Below are 22,849 nucleotides of genomic sequence, written 5' to 3' on the forward strand. Positions count from 1 at the left end.
AAGTAATTTAATCTAAAAACTAAGATGGTTTCAAAGTAGTAGATTTCTTTTTTGAATACCACAGTAGAAATGTTTCATAACGCATTCATTGATATGAAAGAATACATTTTTTCTGTTACTATTTTAAACTGAATTTGGTAGAACCGAAAAATAAAACGCTGTGTTTCCTTGGAATTTACTGCATAAGGTCTTAGTTCAATGAAAACTTTGTTTTTTGTGAGGAACAGTGGAAGAAAAAGAGAAAAATGTTTTTTAGGGGTTGTTACCCAGATGACCTGGGTAAACCATGATCTTAATAGATCCTTTGGGGTGGATTAGAGTGAAATGACACTGAATGATCTGTGTTTAGAAATATACATGTAGGGTTTATCTTAGAACAATTTGGTTGTGTTTGGTCACAAAGGAAAGCATGTATGTAGCCATTTTGGCTATTATTATCTATAGTAATAAAGCAACATGAAAGCATAAAAATTTCATTTATGAAAATCTGTAAGGGAAAAGAAAGATAAGCACCCACAGAGCTGACGATGAGACTTGTTTATTGCAATGTAGTTTACCACTGTTCAAAGTGATGGATTTGATCCAAGGGGGTGGGAGAAGAAACCCCTGAAACGCACGTTCCAGTGGGTTAAAATAGGCTCAGGCTGGGTGGGGACACCCAGGTACCTTCCCCATAGGAGGGGAAGTTTTACACTGTCTCTTGCAGCGCACCCTGGATCTGTTGCAGTGCTTTTAGATCATGTGCAGTCATCTGTTGGAAGGCGTCAGGAGTGGGTCTGGGGCCACTTTGGGTCTTTGATGGTTTGTGGCACCTTCTAAGATACAACAGCTGCCTCTCAGCACAGTTGAGCCGGTAATGCCCCATCAGCCCTTCCCGAGGACGGGGGGCAGTTTTACCCCTGAGCAGAGGACAGTGACCACTACAAAGAGAGCCATGCCAGGCTGCAGGGTTTGAGCCTCCCCCTCAGGGGTGCAAACCTGGCCTCAGCAAATGAGTCTGTGGGCTTTGGCCTCCCCACTGCTGAACCCAGCCAGAGCTGTTTTTCAACAAGGCTTCCTCTGTGGGTACATTCTTCTCCCTGCAGACTTGTTTACTTCTCCTTACACTTGAGACAACTGGACAATAGTACCAGATTTATCTTGTCTCAAGTTCCTGTCAGGTGGCTTAACTCACAGTCCATTTCCAGTCAGGAGACATGTTCTGGGCGGGATTTGGCTTTGGTCATCACAGTTTGCTACAGTGGACAGAGGTAATTTTAACAATATTTAAGCTATTAACCGTAACATTTCAGTCTCTCACAGGGGTTCGGACCATTACTGTGTATATCCTACTTTTGTTCTTTGTACTGGAAAGCAAGAGGAGGAAAGAGGGAGCAAGATATTTTGTCTTACCCTGGAAGCAGACAAGAAAACGTGTGCTTGCTCTGCTGGTGTGCCTGAGAGGCGCAGCCTACAACAGTCTGTAACCTTCAGATGAGAAATGTGCTTCCACAGGGAAGGAGCGGTGCTGCCATGGGAAGCAGTCCCACAGCGTGACTTCTCCTTCTGCTCAAAGCCCTCCACGGCATGTGGTGGCATGCCACAGTAAGAAATCCCGTCTAGCGCCGATGGGATCCCTGCTGAGGGACCAGCATTCCCTATGTCTCAGCAGAGCATTTGCTCTGCTGTCTGGATAGCAGTTGGCCACCAGGGATTTCAGCTGGGAATCTGCTGGAAGTGTTGCACACTGCACAGCCACTCATTCTCTTCTTCAAACTTGTTCAGTAAAAATGATTGCTGCTGCATCTCAGCATCTTTGTGTCACCAAACCAAGGTCTAGTCCAGGGTCTGGTGAATGGTACAGAGTTTTGGCTGCACCTAGCAACTTTTGGGCTGAAAGCCAAGGAATACAACCATTGGAACCAGCTATGAACAGGAAGGTGTGAAGCCCAAGTAACACGTAACTCTCTTCTACCTTTCAGACATGGTAGTTTTTGACAGTACTTTTTGAGTCAGAAGAAGTGCTCTTGCTGGTATGCCTTGTGGACAGGTACTGTTCAAAGGTGCATCACAACATAAATTTGAAGCCTATGGAGAGAAAATAGACATATCTGAAGGCTGCCACATTTTAAATACAGATTTTTTTTTTTCACTCACATGTACTAAGTAGCTCCCTATTTTAAGCATAAGCTCCCCCCAGTTTTCTGTTAGTCATCTGCCCTTATACTCTTAAAATCCTTCTATTTCTTCATACTATTTATTCATTATTAATTGTTCTGTATTATTGACACAAATTTAAACAGCTGAAGTGAGTTTGGTTAAGAATACATGTGTGGATGGTTTCTATGGTCGCCTATTTCACAGTCTCTCTTTTAATGCCTCTCAAAGTAATACTGTAAATTTAGAAAATACATTTTTAAATATTTTCCAAGATTTAGTAGCAACAGCTAACAACGTCACAAATCCTTTTAAAATTCAATTAAATAGACATTATACAGAATAGCTGGCTTCCTATGTTTGAGTAAAATATAAAAAGCAAATAAGAATATTAGTGTTTTTTGAGTTGAAATGTTATTGTTGCAGGCATTGCAGAACCTTTCAAGGTACACCATGGTGTGTGTACGACTTAGGAGAATTCATCCGCTCTGTGTGGTAATAAGTACAAGCTGCATAACAGAAGTCATCCATAATAGTGTATTTATAATGTTAATAAAATCAAGTGGTAAAAAAGCAGGTTCTGTTGTTGATAGCGGAAATATTATCCTTTACACTAGAAGTGGTGTGTTTCCAGGATTTCTGGAGGTATATTTGAATGATGTGCACTATAAATAGATGTTTTGGCATCGCAGTTAAACGAATCATCCCAAATCTCAATAATATTTCCACTGATAATCCAATTCATTGAACCATAAACAGGAATAACAAATTTGCTAATAACGGACAAAAATTCATTTGTAGTATCTCACTGTTTAGCAGAGATACCCATGCCAACTGACTACTATGCAAATAGTTCTCTGACTATATCATCTATCCTCTTGAAGAGCTGCAAAAATCAGGCTTTTCCCAGAAAATACTTTGCTCTTCTAAAGACCATAAGAAACCATTTTCTAATTAAGCTTTTCTAGTAGTAGAAAATATTTTTCATGTAATTAGGTGAACTTATATTTTATTAGTATTATCATAAAAAGTTTCTGTCTGGATCTCATTAGAAAGTGATTTTTATAAATCTGTGTGGAAACATAAATGTTCATGCATATATGAGTCTCGCATCATGATGCCCTAATGTATGTCTTCATTATTCAGGTAGTTCTCTTGTGCACATATATTACATTTTCATGTAAAACCTATTCTTTATAGTTGTAATAAAGATTTACGGGGGTGTAAACAACTATGTGCCATAGGAATCATAGTCTAAGTGTACACAAGAGGTGGAAGTTTGTCATCCTGTTTTAGTTTATATCATTACCTGAAGGAGTGAAAATCCATGAAAGAAGAACAGTGACTGTCTAAAACACATACAAAAAAAAGAAAAAAAAAAATATTTGGACTCTATTAATTATTTATTTGCTCAACAATTTTCTAGTTAACCAAAATAAAACCCCAGACTTTGTACACCACAATCTACCACTCATTAATCATCAGATTTTCAAAGTTTTGTTCTCAAATGTATCTTTATGGCAATTTACTGCTTTCTTTCCTGTCTGTTTGGTAAGCTGATATAGAATTTTCATTTTCTAATAAGCATCAAAGATAATGCTGGGGTATTTGCTAATATTGCTGGGGTATTTGCTAAGACATTAACATGTTTTATTAATAAAATCCTAGTGTCTTCTGGAGCTTCCTGTCTGGTACTAATTTTTACCTTTAAAAAAAAAAAAAAAAAGCAACCTACCAACCAATCAAACAAAACACAAAAACCTCTTAAGGCAGTAATGTGGAATCCAAAATTATTCATAGCTGATTTTTCTTTTTTTCATCTTTCCCAATTTTTGAGCATTGAAAATCAGATTCCTTTAGAGACTTGGCTAACCCCTGTAAGATCTATACTTCCAAATGCCTGAACAGCCAATTTCACCATCTGGCATTTTCCAGGAATTATGAAGAGTGTAATTTAAGTGTTTAAGATACCTGTATTAGCAGCAACTTTTGGGGGGCGGCGGGGGGTGGGGGTGCTTTTTATAAGTATTTTCTGCAGTCATCCATGCCTAACTTTACACAGAGTATTCACGCTTCTCTTAGTTTTTATCTTTGAATTTTATTGCTAACATTTTGAGACCTACAATTGGCAAAGATAATGAAAAATAAGCTATTTTATTTGCTCAAATGCTGTATTGTCAATGAAACTTGGATATCTGGCTTAATACTGGGCCAGAGTTCTTCTCAAAAGAAACTACCCTGCAGACATAATGAGAATTCACCAACTGCAGGAAAGTGACCCAACTGATGCCACAATAACCAGCAATGTCTCGTACCCTTGAAGAGGGAGCACACAGTGTATCAGTGCCTAACACAGGACAGGAGCACAAAGTGCAATGTCCAAACCTTTGCACTGTATAGGGGTAACTCTGGATATGCTACATTTTAATGAAAAGTCTCCAATTATCTGTCTCAGTGCACAGCTGTTGAGCTGCATTTCTTTTCTGGGTTCTTCTTGCTGGTTCCGGTGGTCCTCTCATGATTAACCAAATAAATAAACAAATATATAATGTTCCTACATGCAGTCTTTAGCTAGAACTACTGTCATTTGCATCTCTCAGTTTTACTTTTCTGTTCAGCTCCAATATGACTTTATTTTACAGTGCATAAATTATCTTAGGGCTGTTCACTGTCTGTCACATTGCATGAAACCAAGAGAACAAATAGAAAATCCAGGCTGTGTTTAATCAGAGGCTTCTGAATGTATATTGAATCTAAAAATAAAGTTTAAAAAGGTGTTTGAAAGGATGTCTGCATCTGGAATCTAATATACCTGCTAACCACCAGGCAGGAGCTTATCTAGCTTACCTAATGCATATGTCTCAAGTTTGAAAATAATGAAGATCTAAAGAGCCATTCAAAGAATGCGTATTCCATTAAGGACATGCTTATTTTCTCCTACATGGATTAAAAATCTCAAATTCAGGAATTCATTATTTCTGTTTTACACTATAAAATATAAAATATTTGTTCTAAAATTATGTGGTAGTGTTGTGCTCTACAACCCAGTGCACAGTCCCTTAAGACTGCTTTTCAGTCTTTTGTTTTGCTTCTTCAGCAAAAATCAAAATATATCCAACAATATCATGAATCTCAATTCGTAATACAATTTGTGAAAACCATGGGTGAGGCTTTTATTGTCTTTTTAAATGTTTCTTTTGACATGAATCAAATTCTCCACCTAATTTCAGTGCACAGTAGATTGAGCCATGTAGTTCATCTGTTATTTCTGCTGCTCTCAGTGTATGCTAATTATGCACTGGGATTGCAAAACTTCCTTTTTAGTTCACATGAATTAAGCACCTATACATGAAGCTTGTAGTTCTGTGATGAAGTTTAAGTGCTTTTCACTTTTTACTAAAACTAAAACAGATAATCCAGGAGATGGTAAAAACACACTGCTTCTTCAAAATAGCATCTGATTTCTCCTTGTACAGGCAACTTTGTAAATGATGCTGCAGTCTCAGAGCTCAGCAGTTGTAAAATGCCTGCTTTCACAGGAATGATTGAGGTTGGGAGGGACCTCTGGAGATCATCTTGTCCAGCCTCCTGCTAAAGCATCTGCTCTTCGCCTACACCAGGCTGCACATACTCGTGTCCAGGCAGGTTTTGAAGATCTTCAGAGGAGACTCCACAACCTCTCTGGGCAGCCTGTACTGCTGCTCTGTCTCCCTCACAGTAAAGTTTTTCCTCATATTCCGATGGAACTTCCTGTGTTTCAGTCTGTGCCCGTTGACCCTTGTCCTGTCGCTGGACAGCACTGAAAAGAATCTGACCCCAGCCTCTTAAGACCTGCCCTTAAGATATTTGTATGCATTGATGAGATCCCCTCTCAGCATCTTTGCTTAATTTGAATTGATCAACATCCAAATCTCCTTCAGGATTATATTTGCCAACTATTAATGCAGTTTGAAACTATTACCCCTGAAAAACATATTCAGGAATCTGAAATTCATTCCTTTGCACCTTTTTTTTTTTTTTTTTTTTTTTTTAATAGGAATACATCAGAGCAATTGCTGGTATTGCACACTTGGAAAGGGGAAACACTTTTATTCTTCATGACTGCTGGCAAGAAGGGACCTATGCTATCATGGTTTATGTTGTTTTTATGAGAATTGTCAAAAACACTTGAAGCTTCCGGCTTTGTCATACATCTAAAATCACTTTACTTGAGAATTATGTTTTTTATTCTTTTCAGCTGGAAATTCAGTAGATCAAGACAAATGTGGCTCTTCTCTGCTTAATGCAGTTAGTAATTTGACAAGATAGGTATAATTTCCCATACATTTCAGTTCTTCACAGTTATTGTGTTCCAGAGTAATTTGGCAAATAAACAAAAGTCCTAATTAAGTATTGTTGAATTTTTCTAAAGCAAAGTGTATACAAGGTCATACCAAGGGCTCAGCTGAAGTTTATTAAAGATTAGCAGTCTGTTTCTGCAGGAGGGATCCCTCCAGCTATTGTAACGTGTGACAGCCTGGCGGACCATGTTCCACAACAAGCTGTTGAACGCAGCAGTTACAGAACAAATTCTCAGTAGAATGTTTAATAAAAGGGCTTCATATATTAAAGATATTTTTCTCTTTGCATTTTGTTACATTTGGAAAAGATAAACAAAGCAAGACATTATTTGCTTCCATACAATTGGAAAATTACTCTAGAAGTAGAGTCATTGTGCAAGAAAGGACTAGGTTATTCCTGTGCTCTTCACTTAGACTGTAAATCCTTGTGGCAAAGACACACCTTTGCTTTTGAAATTACCTCATGCAGTAGGAAGCAATCTGTGAATCCAAATATAAATCAGCTAAATAGGCGTGAAGATGTTTGGATAGGGGTGTGCCAGGTTTGCCCTTAACTTACCAAAAAAAAAAAAAAAAAAAAAAAAAAAAAAAAAAAAAAAAAAAAAAAAAAATAAAAATTGAGGGAGGGAGCACCTTTCCTGCTTTTGAAAGTATCAGAGCTGGACAGACTGTGAAGACTCAATGCCTCTAAGTAGGAGAAATATGTTCATAATCACTTTGCACTTCACATGTGCACTTTGGTCCCAAATAAGCAATAAAATTTTGTAATTATGTAATTGAATTTTGAGATTAAAAAGACACATATAATTTCCTAGTTGTTCTTCTGCCTCTAAAAAAACTGGTGTGGAGCTTTCCAACCCTGATTGATTCTTCTAGAATCAGTAATTCTATACTTTTTTACTGTTAAAGGTAGTGTGGACTGAACACTATATAAGCTGACTGTTTTTCCAACCTACACTAGAAGTCGACATAAAAGTTCCATTTATTTATTGTTCCCCAAGTTCATAAAAGCAGTATTTCAAAAATAGTTTATTGCTATTAAATTAACACAATCCTTTTTTTTTTTTTTTTTTTTTTTACATAGAGGTAAAGATTTCCTACATGTCTCAACGCCTGCCCTCAGGTGCCTTAAACTCATGTAAACAGCACTTAATTCCTCTCCTGGAATATAGCACCATCCCACAACACACATGAGCATGGAAAGCCTGGACTCGAGTATGGCAAATCACCATAATTCCCCTGTAGAAGAGAAGAAACCAGCTGCAAAGGGGCTTTTTAAAACATAAAAAAATAAAAATATATAGCATATACCTTAAATGTTTCTGAACTGTGCTACCTATCCTTCTTGAAGCTATAAATCTAAAGAAAACAGTTGCCCATTGTATGACCTTAGTATTGGTTTTGAAAGCAGATTGTTTGGTGAATGCTGCAAGAAGTGGTCATGAGGTCAAGGAAGGTTGATACCAGTCCAGATTTTGTAGACCAAGGTCCTCCAATTTCTAAGGTACCTACAGGTTGTGTGACAACACTTGGATGACTGGTCTGGTCATGGTTACTTGAGAGCTTCTCATTCTGTGTCCTCAACAGCAGCAATAAAGTGCATTTGTCAGAAATATGCACAGTGCCCTTGTTGGTTTTGGTCCAGAAAGATCTAAAAGTATAATGTTCTTTCCTTATGGAATTCAAAGATAATTTTTTCATAGGTTACCTTGGCAACAAAATTGTAACTGAGTTCATTTTTCCATTTTGCATTAATAAAGGGCTAAATATTATAAGTAGCAACAACTGTATCTTATTAGAACTTGATGCTGCATAACAAAAGATGTGTTTCTGTAGAAGTATGAGGCTTGGAACATGTCCTTTGTTTTAAGTCTTGAATCATCATAAGTTTTAGGCCTGCTTATCTGTCTATATGAATGTTAAAGACAAAATCTATTAAGAAATGTAGCTCTTGATTAAAAGCAAGAAAAGAATTTGCCAGTGGTCTGTAAGATTCCAATATATAGATCTCAATGTTCAGACCTTGATGGGTGTTTAAGATGCTCCAGTGACTGTGTCCAACCCTGTAAACATGCACATTACAAAGTCTGTGGTGCTTACAGAAAGCTATAATGGATGACAGAAGTATTATTAGCAACAATTCAGTTTCTCCAGGGTGAAAAAGAAGCAATAACCATTGATTATTCCATTAACCAGGGAGCTGCTTTAACCATTTCCAAGATCTCAGGTCCTCCAGCCTCAGGGAATGAGAACAGATGCAGAAGGGAAATGGGACTCAGCATGATTTTATCAAGAGCAATAAAGTTCTGCCGGGGATAGAAGCTGCTGGGGTGAGAGTCACCCTGAATTCAAGCAGCTACTGATCATGGTTTGCTCCTTTCTCCATTTCTCCATTTTTTGTGGGAAGTGACTACTTGATCTTTTATAGGTCTGCAGCCCTCAGTGCACAGTGCAGTGCAGAGCTCTTGGAGCAGGCTCCCTGTGTATTAAAATAGGGTGGAACCATCCAAGTGACAGTGCTATCTCCTGCTGTTGTCTAAGCAGACTAGAGAAAAGGTTTAGTTAATAGTTAATTAATGCAAGGCATATGCAAAATGTATCATATCTGTACCATAGCTGAAAAAATACATGACTAAGTAATATAAAGGCAAAAAGATTAGGTCTTTAGCTTCCAGTTTAGGGGAGAGATTCAGAATCTGAAATTTAGTCCATTACAGTTTTCTAGGCAAATTGAACAAAGACTGTGACCAAAGTAGAGAAGCACAGGGATAACCAAGTCTGTCGTTGGACCTCCTATGAGACTTTGCTGTCATCCCTCATAAATGACTGCTGAATATACATGTGTTTACAACAAACTTGGGTGCATTAACATTAAATAGCATAAAATTATTAAACTTTTCAATTGTGAGGGAGCCCTTTATACCATCTGTCCAAATTTGCTCTCAAAGCAGGGCTAACATTTTATGTAACTTATCTTTTTGTTTGATTGATAAACTGGTAATCCAAGCTCATCTACATTAAAAAAAAAAAAAAAAAAAAAAAAAAAAAATTGAAGAAACGGTACGCTAGAGATACTCATCTAAATGTCAGCTTCCTCCCTGTGCTGTGTCTGGGAATAGCCTTGATTTGCTGGAGTGTTTTGTGAGGAAGATACAGTTTCTGTCAATATTCTTTGACTGTGAAAGATTTCTCAGGAGAGAGCATGCAGAACAAACATCTGATGTCTGTGCTGTTAGCAGAGCTCCCTGGAGCTCAGGGGCACAGCGAAATCCCTGTGCTTAGTTCTCACAAAGGGCTGGAGATCTGCTGCATCCCCAGAGGTCAGATAATCCATGGGAGATAAATTCAGCATTCTTACGGACAATCCAAGTGTCCGAGTGCCTTAACCATACCGTCTCCAAAACACAAGAGTAATCACAGAACCACAGAGTGGGTCAGGTTGGAGGGCACCACAGTGGGGGCATCTGTTCCAACCTCCCTGATCTGGCAGGGTCATCCCAGAGCACTTGGCCCGGGATTGGATCAGAATTATGTTGAAACATCTCCTAGGAGGGGGACTCCCCACCCTCTCTGGGCAATCTGTTCCAGTGCTCGGTCACTTCACAGTGAAGAAATTCTTCCAAATATTCAGATGGAACTTCCTGTGCATCAGACACTGCCTTGTGTCCTAGCGGTTGGCACCACTGAGCAGAGCCTGGCTTTATCCTCTTTGCCCCCTCTCCTTAGATATTTATACACATTAATGAGGTCCCCTCTCAGCCATCTCCTCTTGAGGCTGAACAGGCCCAACTCCCTCAACCTTTAATCATAGATTCTCAAGCTCCCAAACATCCTTGTTGCCCTCCATTGTTTCCATTTCAGGAGCTCCACATCTCTCTTGTACTGTAGAGCCCAGAATTGCACGTGGTACTCCAGATGGACAGAGTACTCCAAATAACGGTATGAGAATTCCGAGAAATTAATAGCCGGTTTTAGTTGTAAATGTTGAGATGAGAAGGGAATTGGAATCAGAGAAAATGAGGGAAGAGTCTTATAGATTTATCAAAATATGTTCCCCATGGTAGGTAGTGAAATACTATCTTGACAGGTTCATTCAGTCTTTGCCATGGACTTCAGGCTGTGTCTGAGGGGAAGAAGTCTCTATGACAGGAAATCGAGTTAATCTAACACTTTTATGTCTCTGTGTCTTCAAGCAACAGCAAGGAGGTTGGACAGATTTCTAGCCACTTCCCAACACCAACAGTCTTTAAAACAAACTCTGCAAGTGTGAAGTAATCAGTACAGTATTGATAAAGAATTGATTAAGATGTTTCAAACAGAAACAGACTGAGGAGAACCTAAAACACTTCCATTTCCAAATGGAATTTTGAAACCTAATTAGTGGTTTCAGTCAAAGCAGGGGTATCTGACCACAGTAAACTGGACCATTAGGAAATCAGGTCAGTTTCAGATTCTTCTCTGCCAACATCCCAACTTCTGCTAGCTAAGCCAAGTGACTTGTCAGGCTGTGTGTAATATTATCTGTCAGCTTTTACAGAGTTCTGTCATCCAGAGATGACAATAGAGGCAATAACTAAATATAAACACCTTTGCAGTTTGACAGCAGGGTTAGCAGGTGATTTTTATCCCACAGGCCCTAAAGCCTGTCATTTGTCAAGTCCACTTATGGCACTGAAACAAGCAATGTGAATATAACCCTTACAGATTTACTTACAGAACTATTATTTTGCGTTCTAAATAAAGGTTTAAAATATCGTGAAGCAGATTAATTGTAGAAAAGACTTTGTTTTGTGTTACCTCTGAATGCCTGATGTCACAAAGGGTCTTTTAGTAAGGTAAAAAGAAGAACAGTATGATAGTTTTTCATTAGTGAGAATAAATATGGATCAAAATAATATCTGGCATGACCTTAAACATACATCTCATATACCTCTGTCAGCTTCAGCAAATGCAGCTGGATTGCTTTGAAAGGCATCCTCACAAGGAAGATGCACTGTGTAGGATGTTGTGTAAATGGTTTACTCTGCAACTTTTGCAAAACTTTCAAAAAGATCATTCTACCTTTAGGCCATGTGCTTGACAGTGTGTCTTTCATCTTATTAATAGGCACCACAAGGCCACATAAGGAGGGGGAAGTCCCTGGTGTGGACTATATTTTCATCACTGTTGAAGATTTTATGGAATTGGAGAAAAGTGGTGCTCTCCTAGAAAGCGGAACATATGAAGGTAAGCATGCTTTTACTGCTAAATTTGTATCATGTTTCCATTGTACTGTTTCTAATGTGATGGAATTGCACTGGGATAACCTGTTACAAATGCGTCATTGCTACTGTTATCAGAAATTCGTGAAGAGCCATATGGCCATTATGAAAATATTTTCATATGTAAAAGCTAAATGCAGATGGGTTCATTGCAATTTTAGTATATTATAATGGTTAAGAGAAACATGGTACTCCGTTACATATACAGGACAGGACTAATTCCTTACACCAAATACTCAAAGACATTTCCACAGAATTTCAGCAAAGAGCTGCTTTTCTAACATAGGACAAACACATTCTACAACAGAAGTCAGGTGTAAGGCTGACACTTTTCCTTTGCATGTGGGATCCTGCAATTATCCACCTATATCAGGAGTTCAAAACTCTCTAGTTAAGTAACAGAGGAAGAATTTGCTATGTCATGTCTTACGGGGTTTGTAAAATTATTGAAAAGAGCTCATTAATTTTGTAATAAAGCAGAGGGATAAGGGCTATCCTAATGGCTGCATTAGAAATTCCTGTCTATGGGGCAAAGAGCCAACAGCTTCCTGCATGACTCTGCTTCCCAGGAGAAGCAATGATTCATCTGAATTTAAACCTTTTCCAAAACATAGCTGTCCTGAAAATGAAACTCTTGTAAAGAGGTGGGTATCTTAATAAAACCAGAATAATGATACACTATTTCAAACCATATGTTTCTTGCAAATACACTAGTATTTAAAACAACTGTGTAATGGATAGGGGTTCAATATTCAGAATTAGAGGGAATGCCCTTTATAGGAAAATTATGACCCATATATATGGGAATACCTGGGTGAGTAGAGCCATTTCACAGAAATCAACCCCTTATTTTCACCTTGTAGCAAAAACGAAAAAAAAGAAAAAAAAAAGAAAAAAAAAAGAAAAAAAAAAATTAAGACTTTTTTGTCCTGACTTTGTCCCTGCCAAGAAAAGCATCTGAAGATAAATAAGAGGCTATTCACCCCCCAAAAAATCATGAGCTGTGTTATAAATAGCAGCAAAGAAGGTAATTCTTTCCCACCTAATCAGCACAAAGTACCCATTGTCCAGTAAATAAATTTTCATTAAGAGTTATATCAATACAGAACTTGTAACAAAGATTTCCATTAAAAAAGGTCAAATAAAGGAAATTATGTCATCTTTCAGGTTTTTCCTTCTTTCACCATTGTCTGACATGTAATGGTACAAGTTACCTAAACATTAATACACCACAAAAATTTTACTTTTTATCACAGGTTAATTTAATAACAAGCCTTTCTTGAAGTTTCTTTTTGTTACCTTAGGTGTTTGAAAGTAACATTAGAGAAGCTTAAATGGAGCACAAGTCTGTCATTGCTTGACCATGTAATTTCATTAGTTTGCAGCAAGTTTTTGGAGATTGAACTGCTGCAGTAAATTAATTCACAGTGCTCTTCTGTCCCTCTAGGGATACTGAGATGTGTCTTTTAATACCAGCTACCAGAGCTGAGTGGACAGCAAGGTGAAATATTGGTTGAGGAAGTCTGCATGACTCCTCAAACCAGCTGAGGAGCCAGCTGAAGAGGTCCAAAGTCGTAACTGTGCAATGTCTGTCACATCATTTGCTTATCACAGGTGACAAGTTCACTGAAGCCAAAAATCAGAAATTAAACATACAACTAACTAAACTCAACAGACCAATTCTGCCTAAATCCTGTCTGATTCTCAGGTTTTCTGAACACCAGATGTGCATTCTGACAAAAAAACAGATAATATATTATCTGCCTATGCCTTATGGCAAAAAGTAGGTAACACATGAGAAAATATATTTTTTGTATCTGTATTTTACAGATGCTATTTCTCCTGTTTCCATGAAAAGTCTTTCGGACTTGACCATACAAAGTTACACCTCCAGTTTCATGGTTAATTCTTGACTGTCATGCCTTCTTTGGGGAAAAATTTTACTAATCATGGTGTCACAAGTTTTCCTGAGCACATTAAGACTTCAATGATTAAGTCTACTAGTGAAAGTTATACCAATCAAAGCAAAGAAATTTTCATTTTCCCTCATGAGGAGATGATTTTTGAATTCTTGCATGGGTCAAGCAACTTATTTGAGCGTATGTACTCCGGGAGATGAATTTTCCTCTCCTTACCAACACTGGTTGTTGGATTTATGAAACAAATCAAACAAATCAGCCTTTCTTTAAATTGTTCTCAGTATTAATAGATTGGTTGGAAGACTTTTTTTATTATTTTTTGTTTGCTTGTTTTAAGAAAATCATTCTGTATTTAGCTAAGTTTCTATGCAGTGCGGCTGAGTCAGTCTATGCTGATTATCTAACCACAACTGTTATGAATCAGTTAATCTCTACCAGAAAAATGTTTTAAAGAATGGACTTCTCATTCAGTTGAGATAAAAATTTGGACTGTGTATGTTTTTCATCACGTTTTGACTAGGGGGTTGGTTTCAGTTAATTTACCTTCTGCTGTGTGAATTCCAAAGAGAATCAGGAACATCCAGGTAAGCCAGAGGAGGAGGTCAGGTGCAGACTTACCTGACACTGAGTGTTTGTATTGTTCATTGTAGTACCTGGTATTGTTGGGAGAGTGATATTTTCTCATAGTAATGACAAAACCAGTAAAAACAATCAGAAAATTTTGTTCTATTGCAATAAATAAGAGTTATGATTCCAACCTGGACAGGACATAATCTAAAAGAGAAATATATTCTTAGAAAGGTAAAGTTGTATAGTTCCGTTTATTTTTTTCTTTGAAGCACTTTTTTTTTTTTTTTTAAGCTTTAAAATAGATTTTTGGTATGAATTCTTTAGAATTAAGAATAGGATACTTGTCGCAGTGTCCAGAAATCGCGCTGACCAGCGCGGCCACAGGCTAGCTCAGAGTGTCTCACTGCGGCAGCGTGGTAAGGTCGGAGTGGCAGGCAAAGCGCGCCGTTTCCTTCCTGTGGGAACTTGGATCCCACCGCCAGCGACGGGCACGTAGATGACGCAAGCAACCTCGGCAGCTGAATGAGAGGCGGACTCTCCCGAGCAGGATGTAACGTAGGTTTATTGAGGCAGAGGGAGCGCAGGGCTCTGCACGCTGCAACCTGCTGCCCAGGAGAGACCCCGAGGGCAGGCGCGCGGCAGGTTTTAAGGGCGGGTGGAAACGGGGGTGGCGACAACCGGTCAGCCAGTCACAGGAATCGGGGGGTTAACCAGGGGTGTGAACCATGGAACTGGGGACCAACCACAAAATGATGGGAGGGGGTCTCCAGGGCCCCAGCCTATCACTCGGCACCCCTCAGGGAGTTTTCCAGAAGCCAGGGAAGGGTCTCCGAGTGACAGACAGAGCGACCATGAGGAGAGAGGGGGGGATTGACAGCGACAGGTGCAGGGAAGGAATGAATGACAGAAAACGTCTGGTTATACAGTGGACTAAACAACCTAACTCATAAGGGGAAAACTAATGCAGAACACAGGGGTATGCAGTGGACTCAACCATTATAAAAATAACTTAAAAATCTTACAAAAATAACTTAATAAAAACAATTCTCACACCACCACAGATACTCTGTGACCTCCTTACTGCTTTAGGCTTTAGATACGCCTTTCTTTGTCTACCGCTTTTGTGACAACTGTGAATGACTGTAGTATTCCAAAGTACTGTAGAAAAGCAATAGTATGCTCATGATAAAAACTTTACAAATCTCTTTTTTTTAGCAGTTTTGCAAATATGAAAATATTTTATTTCAGTAGGACTAAATGCATTATTATTTTGACATTTTCTACTTCTTATGTCTTTTTCAGCAACTGCTGGTAAGAAAGCTACTTTATAGACATTAATTATTTTAAGCATACATAATGTTACATAAACAGTTGCTATGTTTTGCAGCTTACCTGTGGTTAAGTTCCCTGTTAATCTAGACAACATTATTCAATGCAGAACAAAAGAAAGGATACAAGACGCAGTTCCACTCTCACTCAGACTAACAAAGTCACATTAACTTCAGTGACATTATCATTGAGTTTTGAATTTGTAATAAAATTACAAATTTTATTATGCACATTTATCTAAAATTAAAAATTTATTATACACCAGCACATTGCTATTTGAGGCAGGGGCTGTTTGCCTGAAGCACATCAAACATTTATTTCAAGGTCTTTGTATAACAGCACGACCAAATGCTATAGGCTTTGTTTGCTTTTTCAGTAGAATTTCAATTTACTGTATTGATTAAAGTAAATCTGAATTGGTTCAAAACTATAACTTCATTATCCAACACACTTATTTAGATGACATAACCATGGTTCTATAACCAGAGGACGAGGTGTTCCTGTGCAGAATGAAAGCCACTGCCATGTGGACTCATGTAAGACAGGAAGACATGCCCCAGCAAAATAACCCACATTCCTTTCCTTGTTTCTGGGATGAAGAGTAAAGATGGTCCTTGAATTGACACAATGTGTCAATCTATAATATGCAGAATAGCAAAACCTGTGATGAACAAACTGTGTGTCTCTGTGTGTGTGCGGGCTTTTACAACTTCTCCTGTAGGAGGTTTGGCTCCGCACATTGTCATCTCTCCAATATGTCAAAACTTGCATGGAGACTTCATGGATCACTGATATCAAATGTTGTTCCATCTCCTTATTCGATCAGCAAAATTCTTAGCCAGCATAGTGTATCAGTAGAATTAAAATGTGCTTGAACTGTATATTGCTTAAGAATGTCAACACTCATTAACAGGAATGTAACAGCTTCAATGTTTCCAAAACCCAGGCACATGATTGAAGGTTATAGTAAGACATCATTATGAAGTGTTAAAAATGTAAGAGTTTAAGTGCAATGCATGCTATGGGTAGAATTGCCTCCTGAAAGTGGCATATGTAGTGGCAGTACCCGAAATAAGAAGATATGTTCAGTGTATAAATACTATAAGAAAAAGAAACATGGTTGTTGGCAATCCATAAGGATAGAAATGTATTTCAATACATTAAAGCAAGAGGTATTTTAGCAGTGTGGCAAAAAGAACATAAACTAATTTGACCAGTGCACTTAATAAGTAGAACTTTTTTTCTATCATTTTTTTTTTCCTCAGAAAATCTCCATAAAACTTGTTTTGTAAAACACATCTTATTTGCTTTTAATATATTAGTCCTTAATTTATTCCATTAAAATCAATGATTTTAGTTATTGTGCCATTAATTTTGTCAATAATCCACTTTTTATTATTTGTTTGATTGTTTGGAATTGTCTCAAATTCATTCACTGGTGAAAATTCCAAGCTCACTGAAGCTATTGAACCACTTACATGGCCATGGACTTTCTTTGGCCCCACTGAATTCCATGGTAAATTTCCAGCTGGCTTGAAAGAATACAGAATTTTACCCCTGTTTTTTTCACTGATGGAGTATTATTTGGTAGAAGGTTGTGTTAGCTGGGATTTCCCTAACATTCCAGAAATCTGTAATTATTAAGTCTTATAAAAACAGGTTGAATACGTCCCATGGATGAAACCTTACTGTTTTGCATTATTTGATTATTCAAGGACAAAACTTCCAGTTGTTGTAGGCACAGTTCTAGAGGGTCAGCATTAAAATGAGCTCCACTGGGGAAGAGAATGTGGGTCACAGCCAATGTCTTGCCTGTGACTCTTCCAAAAACTGGCACATAAACAACACTGGGAGGTGCTCTGATTCCATTCACCTGGAGACGGTCCCCAGACTGTATCCTTGAGAAGACATTAAGTTTTACACAGGCTTTCATTATTCTCTCAAGCCAAATTTAGCCTAAATGATCAAAACCCTTCTGTTCAGCTAATGCATTTTCAATTAACATTTCATTTTAATATCTGAAAAATTTAAAAATTAGTTAAGGATGGTTCCATGTAGGCAATGGAAATTTTAATTACTGCTTTGTGGTGAAAATGGTTTTATAAAAATGGTGTTTGATTCCAGTAGTTTTGATTCCATTCTTCCTTGTAAAAATTGTAAGGTATTCAAAAATTCCACCCACTTACTGTATGCAGCGTTCCCTTGTGTGCAGGACATCCTGAGCACTTCACAGCAGATGGATACAAAGGAAATTAATCAACATAAAGATAATAAAAATGCTACCCTCTTAAGACCTAAGCACAGTAGTTAATGAAATATTCTGATTTGAAATGGAAAACAAAGGATTCATGAGGATAGATGCAAAGAGATAAAAATAGTAGTCTTTCAAAAGCCATGTCTTTTAACAGCAGAAGGGTTTTTCAAGGGCATAAAAGAATGAAAAGAGATACTTGATAGTAAAAATCATATTCCTGTTGAAAGTGCCTCTTGAAGAGGTAGATCTCATATTAATGTGATGTCAAAATTTCACCCCCATATTCAGAGAACATGTAACTCTGGGTATTTGAATATTTAGGTCAACAAATAGGAGAAGAAATCTTAGATGCAGTCAGTAACATCTTGATCTGATTGGGTTCTTGCCCCTGTTCTTTATTAGTAAGATTTTATGGGCTTCCTTGTGTTTCCTCTCTTACTCTTGGGACAGAGGCAGGAGTTGGATTTCATCAATAAATATGAAATGCAAAGAAAAAAAAAAAAAATGGTCAGAAGCTCAAAAAATGTAATGGCAGTAAATATATTAACATATATTTTTAATTCATTTTAAGTCATAAAACATCACATCTTTCTTTCAAACCTTATTTAAGTATTTTGTCATTTTCTCTAGGAAGTGATAAGTAAAGAATTAAATTGAATACATATTATTCTCTTTTTGTATGAAAAACAGCTGCTTTTAAGAATTATACTGTTGCGTTGTAAAGAGTGACTTTCATAATTTCTACAGTACCTTTTTAAACTCTGAAAGGTGGGAGTAGTGTTGCAGAATGTATACTTTGTGTCTGTTCTGAGACTGCATAAATGCTCATTATTTTGAAAACTGATATTCCTGGTGTGTGGTTAGCAACAAGGTCTATAGTTAGAAGGTCCTGCCCTGTGTAGGTCCAGGGTCATCATCCTCCACAGCACTGGTGGCACTGCTGGGAAGCTTACAGATACCTGAGACTGCAGATTGTGCCAATAGACAAATGCGATTATTTTACAAAAATTTCAGATATGGTCAGTTTTGATCTACTGCAAGAATACAACCAATAAGATAATATCCAGAAGTACATCATAATGTAGCATTAAAAAATGTCACCTGGGGGCCACATGTCTCAGTATAGGTCAAGCCCATTCCCACAGACATCCAAGAAACAGAAGCTTAAGGACTAAGGTTTTATGCATGAAATTTGGAGAGTGGGGCCATTCAGCCTTTAAATCATCCTCATCCAAAGGTCTGACAGCTCCTTCATCCTGTGCACTTCCAGAGGAATCCAAGAGATCACTGGTTTCCCCATGGCTTCTAACAGGGTTCAACTGAATGAAAACCAACAGTCATTGGAATTATCTCTGTCTCCAGGAGCATCTGTCATCTCCATCCCCTGCCCAGCAGATAGCCATGGATACACTTGGTCTGTGTTTAGAAGGCTGTGAGTGGGATGCACTTGACTGAGCTGTGGTGCAGTCAGCATCTCAACTGAGCTCCCTGCCTGGCCTGTCAGACAGCTGTGCTGCCAAGGTGGAGGGTTCTAGGAGGCAGGAGCACTTTCTGGCTATACTAGGGTTCTGGCTGGTGCTCCTCCTGAGTCAATGTCCAGTGTTCCTCCTGTGTGTCAGGGACAAGGTCCCAGACTAAGCCATGGTCACGTGTGGCTTGGTAGAACCCATAATTCTGCTAGCTGGGGCTATGTAGTTCAACAGAGGCTGCATGGACATTCAGTTCATCTGATTTGGGTTTTGTTGAGATTCTGTGACTGCTACAAGCTGAAACTTACTCTCAGCTCAGAGTTGCTTCAGATGTTACTGGCTGGTAATTTTCCCAAGAAAATCAGATGTATGTTTACCAGGCAGACAACACTCTGCTTGTGTGTGTTCCCAGGATGTAGAACAGGACCAGGTACACCAGGTACAAATTATAGGGGTCTGAGTTCTCCAGAAACCCTCTCTGCTCAAACAAGCTCACTGAAACAACTGTCAAAATATTTTCTTTTTTATCAAACCTGGATCAGCACCAAGAGGATCTCAATAGCAGGGAAATCAAGAAAGTAAGTTTGCCTTCATGCCTTTTCCCAAGCTGGGTTGACCACGTATCAGCTTAGCCCAAGACCTCAGCCCTAATCTTTAGAATTAGGGCTTTAGAATTCCATGCAGTTACTACCAGAAAAGTATTAACAAACTGAAGTGCCCGGGCAAAAGCAATGCAAATTACCATGGGAGCTGTAGGGGATAAATTTAGAGAACTCATCAAATAGGGCTTTGTTGAGTAATGATTGAGAAGCTCAGGGAATTTAAAATGTGTGAACCCAGTGGATGAATAAAGATAATTCAAAGTTGGTCAAATAAGTAACCAGGGCTAATGTGATGAAGCTGGAAAAGATGAACATTTTAATTTAATATCGGGGGGGGGGGGGGGGGGGGGGGGGGGTTGTGAAATTCTCATACTGATGTGATTTAAAACCTAAAATAACCTTCAGAGGTGTAGATACATCTCTTAGAAATTTTAAAAGTAGTTATTAGTAGAAATATTCCTGCACTAGTAGAAGGATTAATTAAAGGCTGCAGTATAGTATTGTATGCTTCAGTATAGTATATATTAATGCTGTGTGACACATTAGGTTTTCATTGTGGAGTTTTTTTATAAAACGGGTCACAAGCAGTTCATGTTTGCATTTCAGTTACATTTCTAAGTGAACTTTGCCTGCAGTATATATTGTGTGGCTTTAGTTTAAATGCAAACAGTGTTTTAGAAAAAAATCAAACTGTATAGCCTGACTTACCAGGCAATCACACTGATAAGCCACATGTAGGTATTACAAAAGATGTAAAAGAATTTAACATCCAAATTGCAAACTATTCTGTGCTCTGCGGAGCTGTTTAGTTACAGAGATCTCCATTTTTCGGTACAATTTCGTGAAGCTGCTCTAGAGTTTATATGCTCTCAGATACTACACATTCATATTTTATATTCCTCAATATTAAGCTTCAGATCACCTACCTGTATGAAATAATATTCTGCTAAATACCATACACTGCAGTCCAAAAGGTGTTTGGGAGGTTCTTTTGAAAGAAATTTGAGAAAAATCTCCTTTCTGTTTCTTCCAATCTCAGAATTGTCCAAAAATATTGAAGCTGATGTATCTTCTAAACTCCAGGTATACTGAAGCTTCCACAATACCTCTCTATTAACATATGTCTATGAATCAAAAGGTTGTTTTTTTCTGAGTATGTTCCCTAAATCCTTCTTGTCTTTTTTGAAGACTAAAACATGTCTTCTTTAGTCTTTGCTCTCTTGATCACAACTTTTCAAACGTGATAGAGAATGGTCCAGAGATAACCACAAGCCAGTTTCCTGGCATTTTCAGATGCATCCTATCCAGTCCTATGGATTCGCACGTCTTGTCTTGCACATTAGCTGATCTAATTATTTCCTAATTTGATTTTTCCTTCTGTACCGTGGTAGTACCTGTTTCTGCCATCCTTTGGTCCTAAGCAAAGACCTGAGTGGCCTGGGAGTGAGCATCAGACTTGGTCAGGAAAGGCTGAGGAAATGAAGATATTGAGTCCTTCACACTTCCCTACCATAGGTCATCCTTCCCTACACTCTCCATCTCTTGGTCACCTATCACACTGTCCCACATTCTCCCCAGTCTTCCTTTAGTTGCTTCTGTGGCTGTAGAAACCTCTCCTGTTGCTATTGAAGTGCTTCAGCAATCTCAGCTCCACCTTTTCTTTGGCCTTCCTAATTCTGCCCTGTGTATCCAGGAAACAGTTCTCTCTTACTCCTTTTTGCCTGTCCATGCTTCTGCCTTCCTGACACGCCTGTAGTGAGGAGTTTCCTGGGAGGAAAACTGACCCTTAAAATCTTCCCTTGTTCGCACAATGTTCTATGAAATCACTATAAGACCTTGCTCTATATGAGCAAGGATTGCAGTTTCTGTATTTCTGTTTTTTCAGCAGAAATTTCTTTGCATCAAGACACAAAAAATTCCATGTTATGGCCTTGGAAGGAATTATGGGATTTTTTTTTTTAAATATCACTTTGATTACTCTGTTTCAATAGCAAGGTATTGTAAGACTTTGCAGTCCTGCATGCAACCCTGGCCATGGTTGCTATGGTGGACTCCAGACAGGTGAAAAAAAGTGTGCATCTTTCTGCCTGCTGGCACAAAGAAAGACAGGAAGCATCCTGTCAGGATGACCTTAAAATAATGAAGGACTTTGAGAGAAGTAGGTTGTGCCAAGTGCAAAATAATGCAGTATGAGTGTGGGAAGAAGGCCTGGATTTGTATGGTTAATTGAAAAGAAGGATTCAGCTACTGATACAGCTTTTTCTGCAATAGAGTTACATTACTTCCCAAGTGAGCTAATTAAAGCAAGATAAAAGACCAAAAAAACACAAGCACTAAAAGAAGTGTTTGTGTTTCAAAGCAAGGAGTTTCTGATTAAAAACAAAACAAAAAATAACCCTGAAGATATTAAAAACAAATGAACAAAACCTTTCAAGTGTAGGGAAATCTGTATATTTGGTTTACACTGTTTTCAAAAAATAATGGCTATGTTTTACTTTGTGTAAATGAAAACATAAACAGAACTACAGGGGGTATTGGCCAATGGAAGGTTCTTGTGTTTCAAAAAAAATAATGGAGAAGCAGTCAGAAAGCAAGGTCAAATATGGTGCTAGAGAATTAAATATAAAGCACAGGTGATGACCTACATTTACAGTTATTTTATTTTGTGCATAGAGAAAAAAAATAGCCAAGAATATAGAATAACTTTTAAAAGACACTATTGATGGAGCAGAACACTATGCCTGCATAAGGAAAGTCCACCAGCACTGGAACTGATGCAGCAGAGGTGACAAGGCTGCAAAATGAGTGGCTCTTCAGAGATTTGTGTTTCCAGACTCTGTTCAGGGTAAGTCTAATCTACTTCAGTTATCACCATGAAGAGATAGGATGCAAGATGGCCATCACCAAGGCAGGTTGATATCTGACATAGTTTACCACATCCTCAAGGCTGCTGAAGATCAGAGGAATGG

The 22,849-nt window shown here is 38.2% G+C and overlaps 1 protein-coding gene across 8 annotated transcripts in view; it reads left to right on the forward strand.

The window, feature by feature from the left end:
• The window catches only part of MAGI2 (membrane associated guanylate kinase, WW and PDZ domain containing 2), a 713,954-nt gene that overhangs the window by 409,356 nt on the left and 281,749 nt on the right, over positions 1 to 22,849 (forward strand). For all 8 annotated transcript variants that reach the window (XM_040061343.2, XM_040061346.2, XM_040061344.2 and 5 more), the window contains one exon: positions 11,583 to 11,702. In XM_040061343.2, the coding sequence (XP_039917277.1) occupies positions 11,583 to 11,702 (120 nt within the window). The remainder of the gene's footprint in view (positions 1 to 11,582; positions 11,703 to 22,849) is intronic.

Source organism: Hirundo rustica, chromosome 4, assembly GCF_015227805.2.
Source record: "Hirundo rustica isolate bHirRus1 chromosome 4, bHirRus1.pri.v3, whole genome shotgun sequence".
In the NCBI taxonomy this organism is placed as follows: Eukaryota; Metazoa; Chordata; class Aves; order Passeriformes; family Hirundinidae; genus Hirundo; species Hirundo rustica.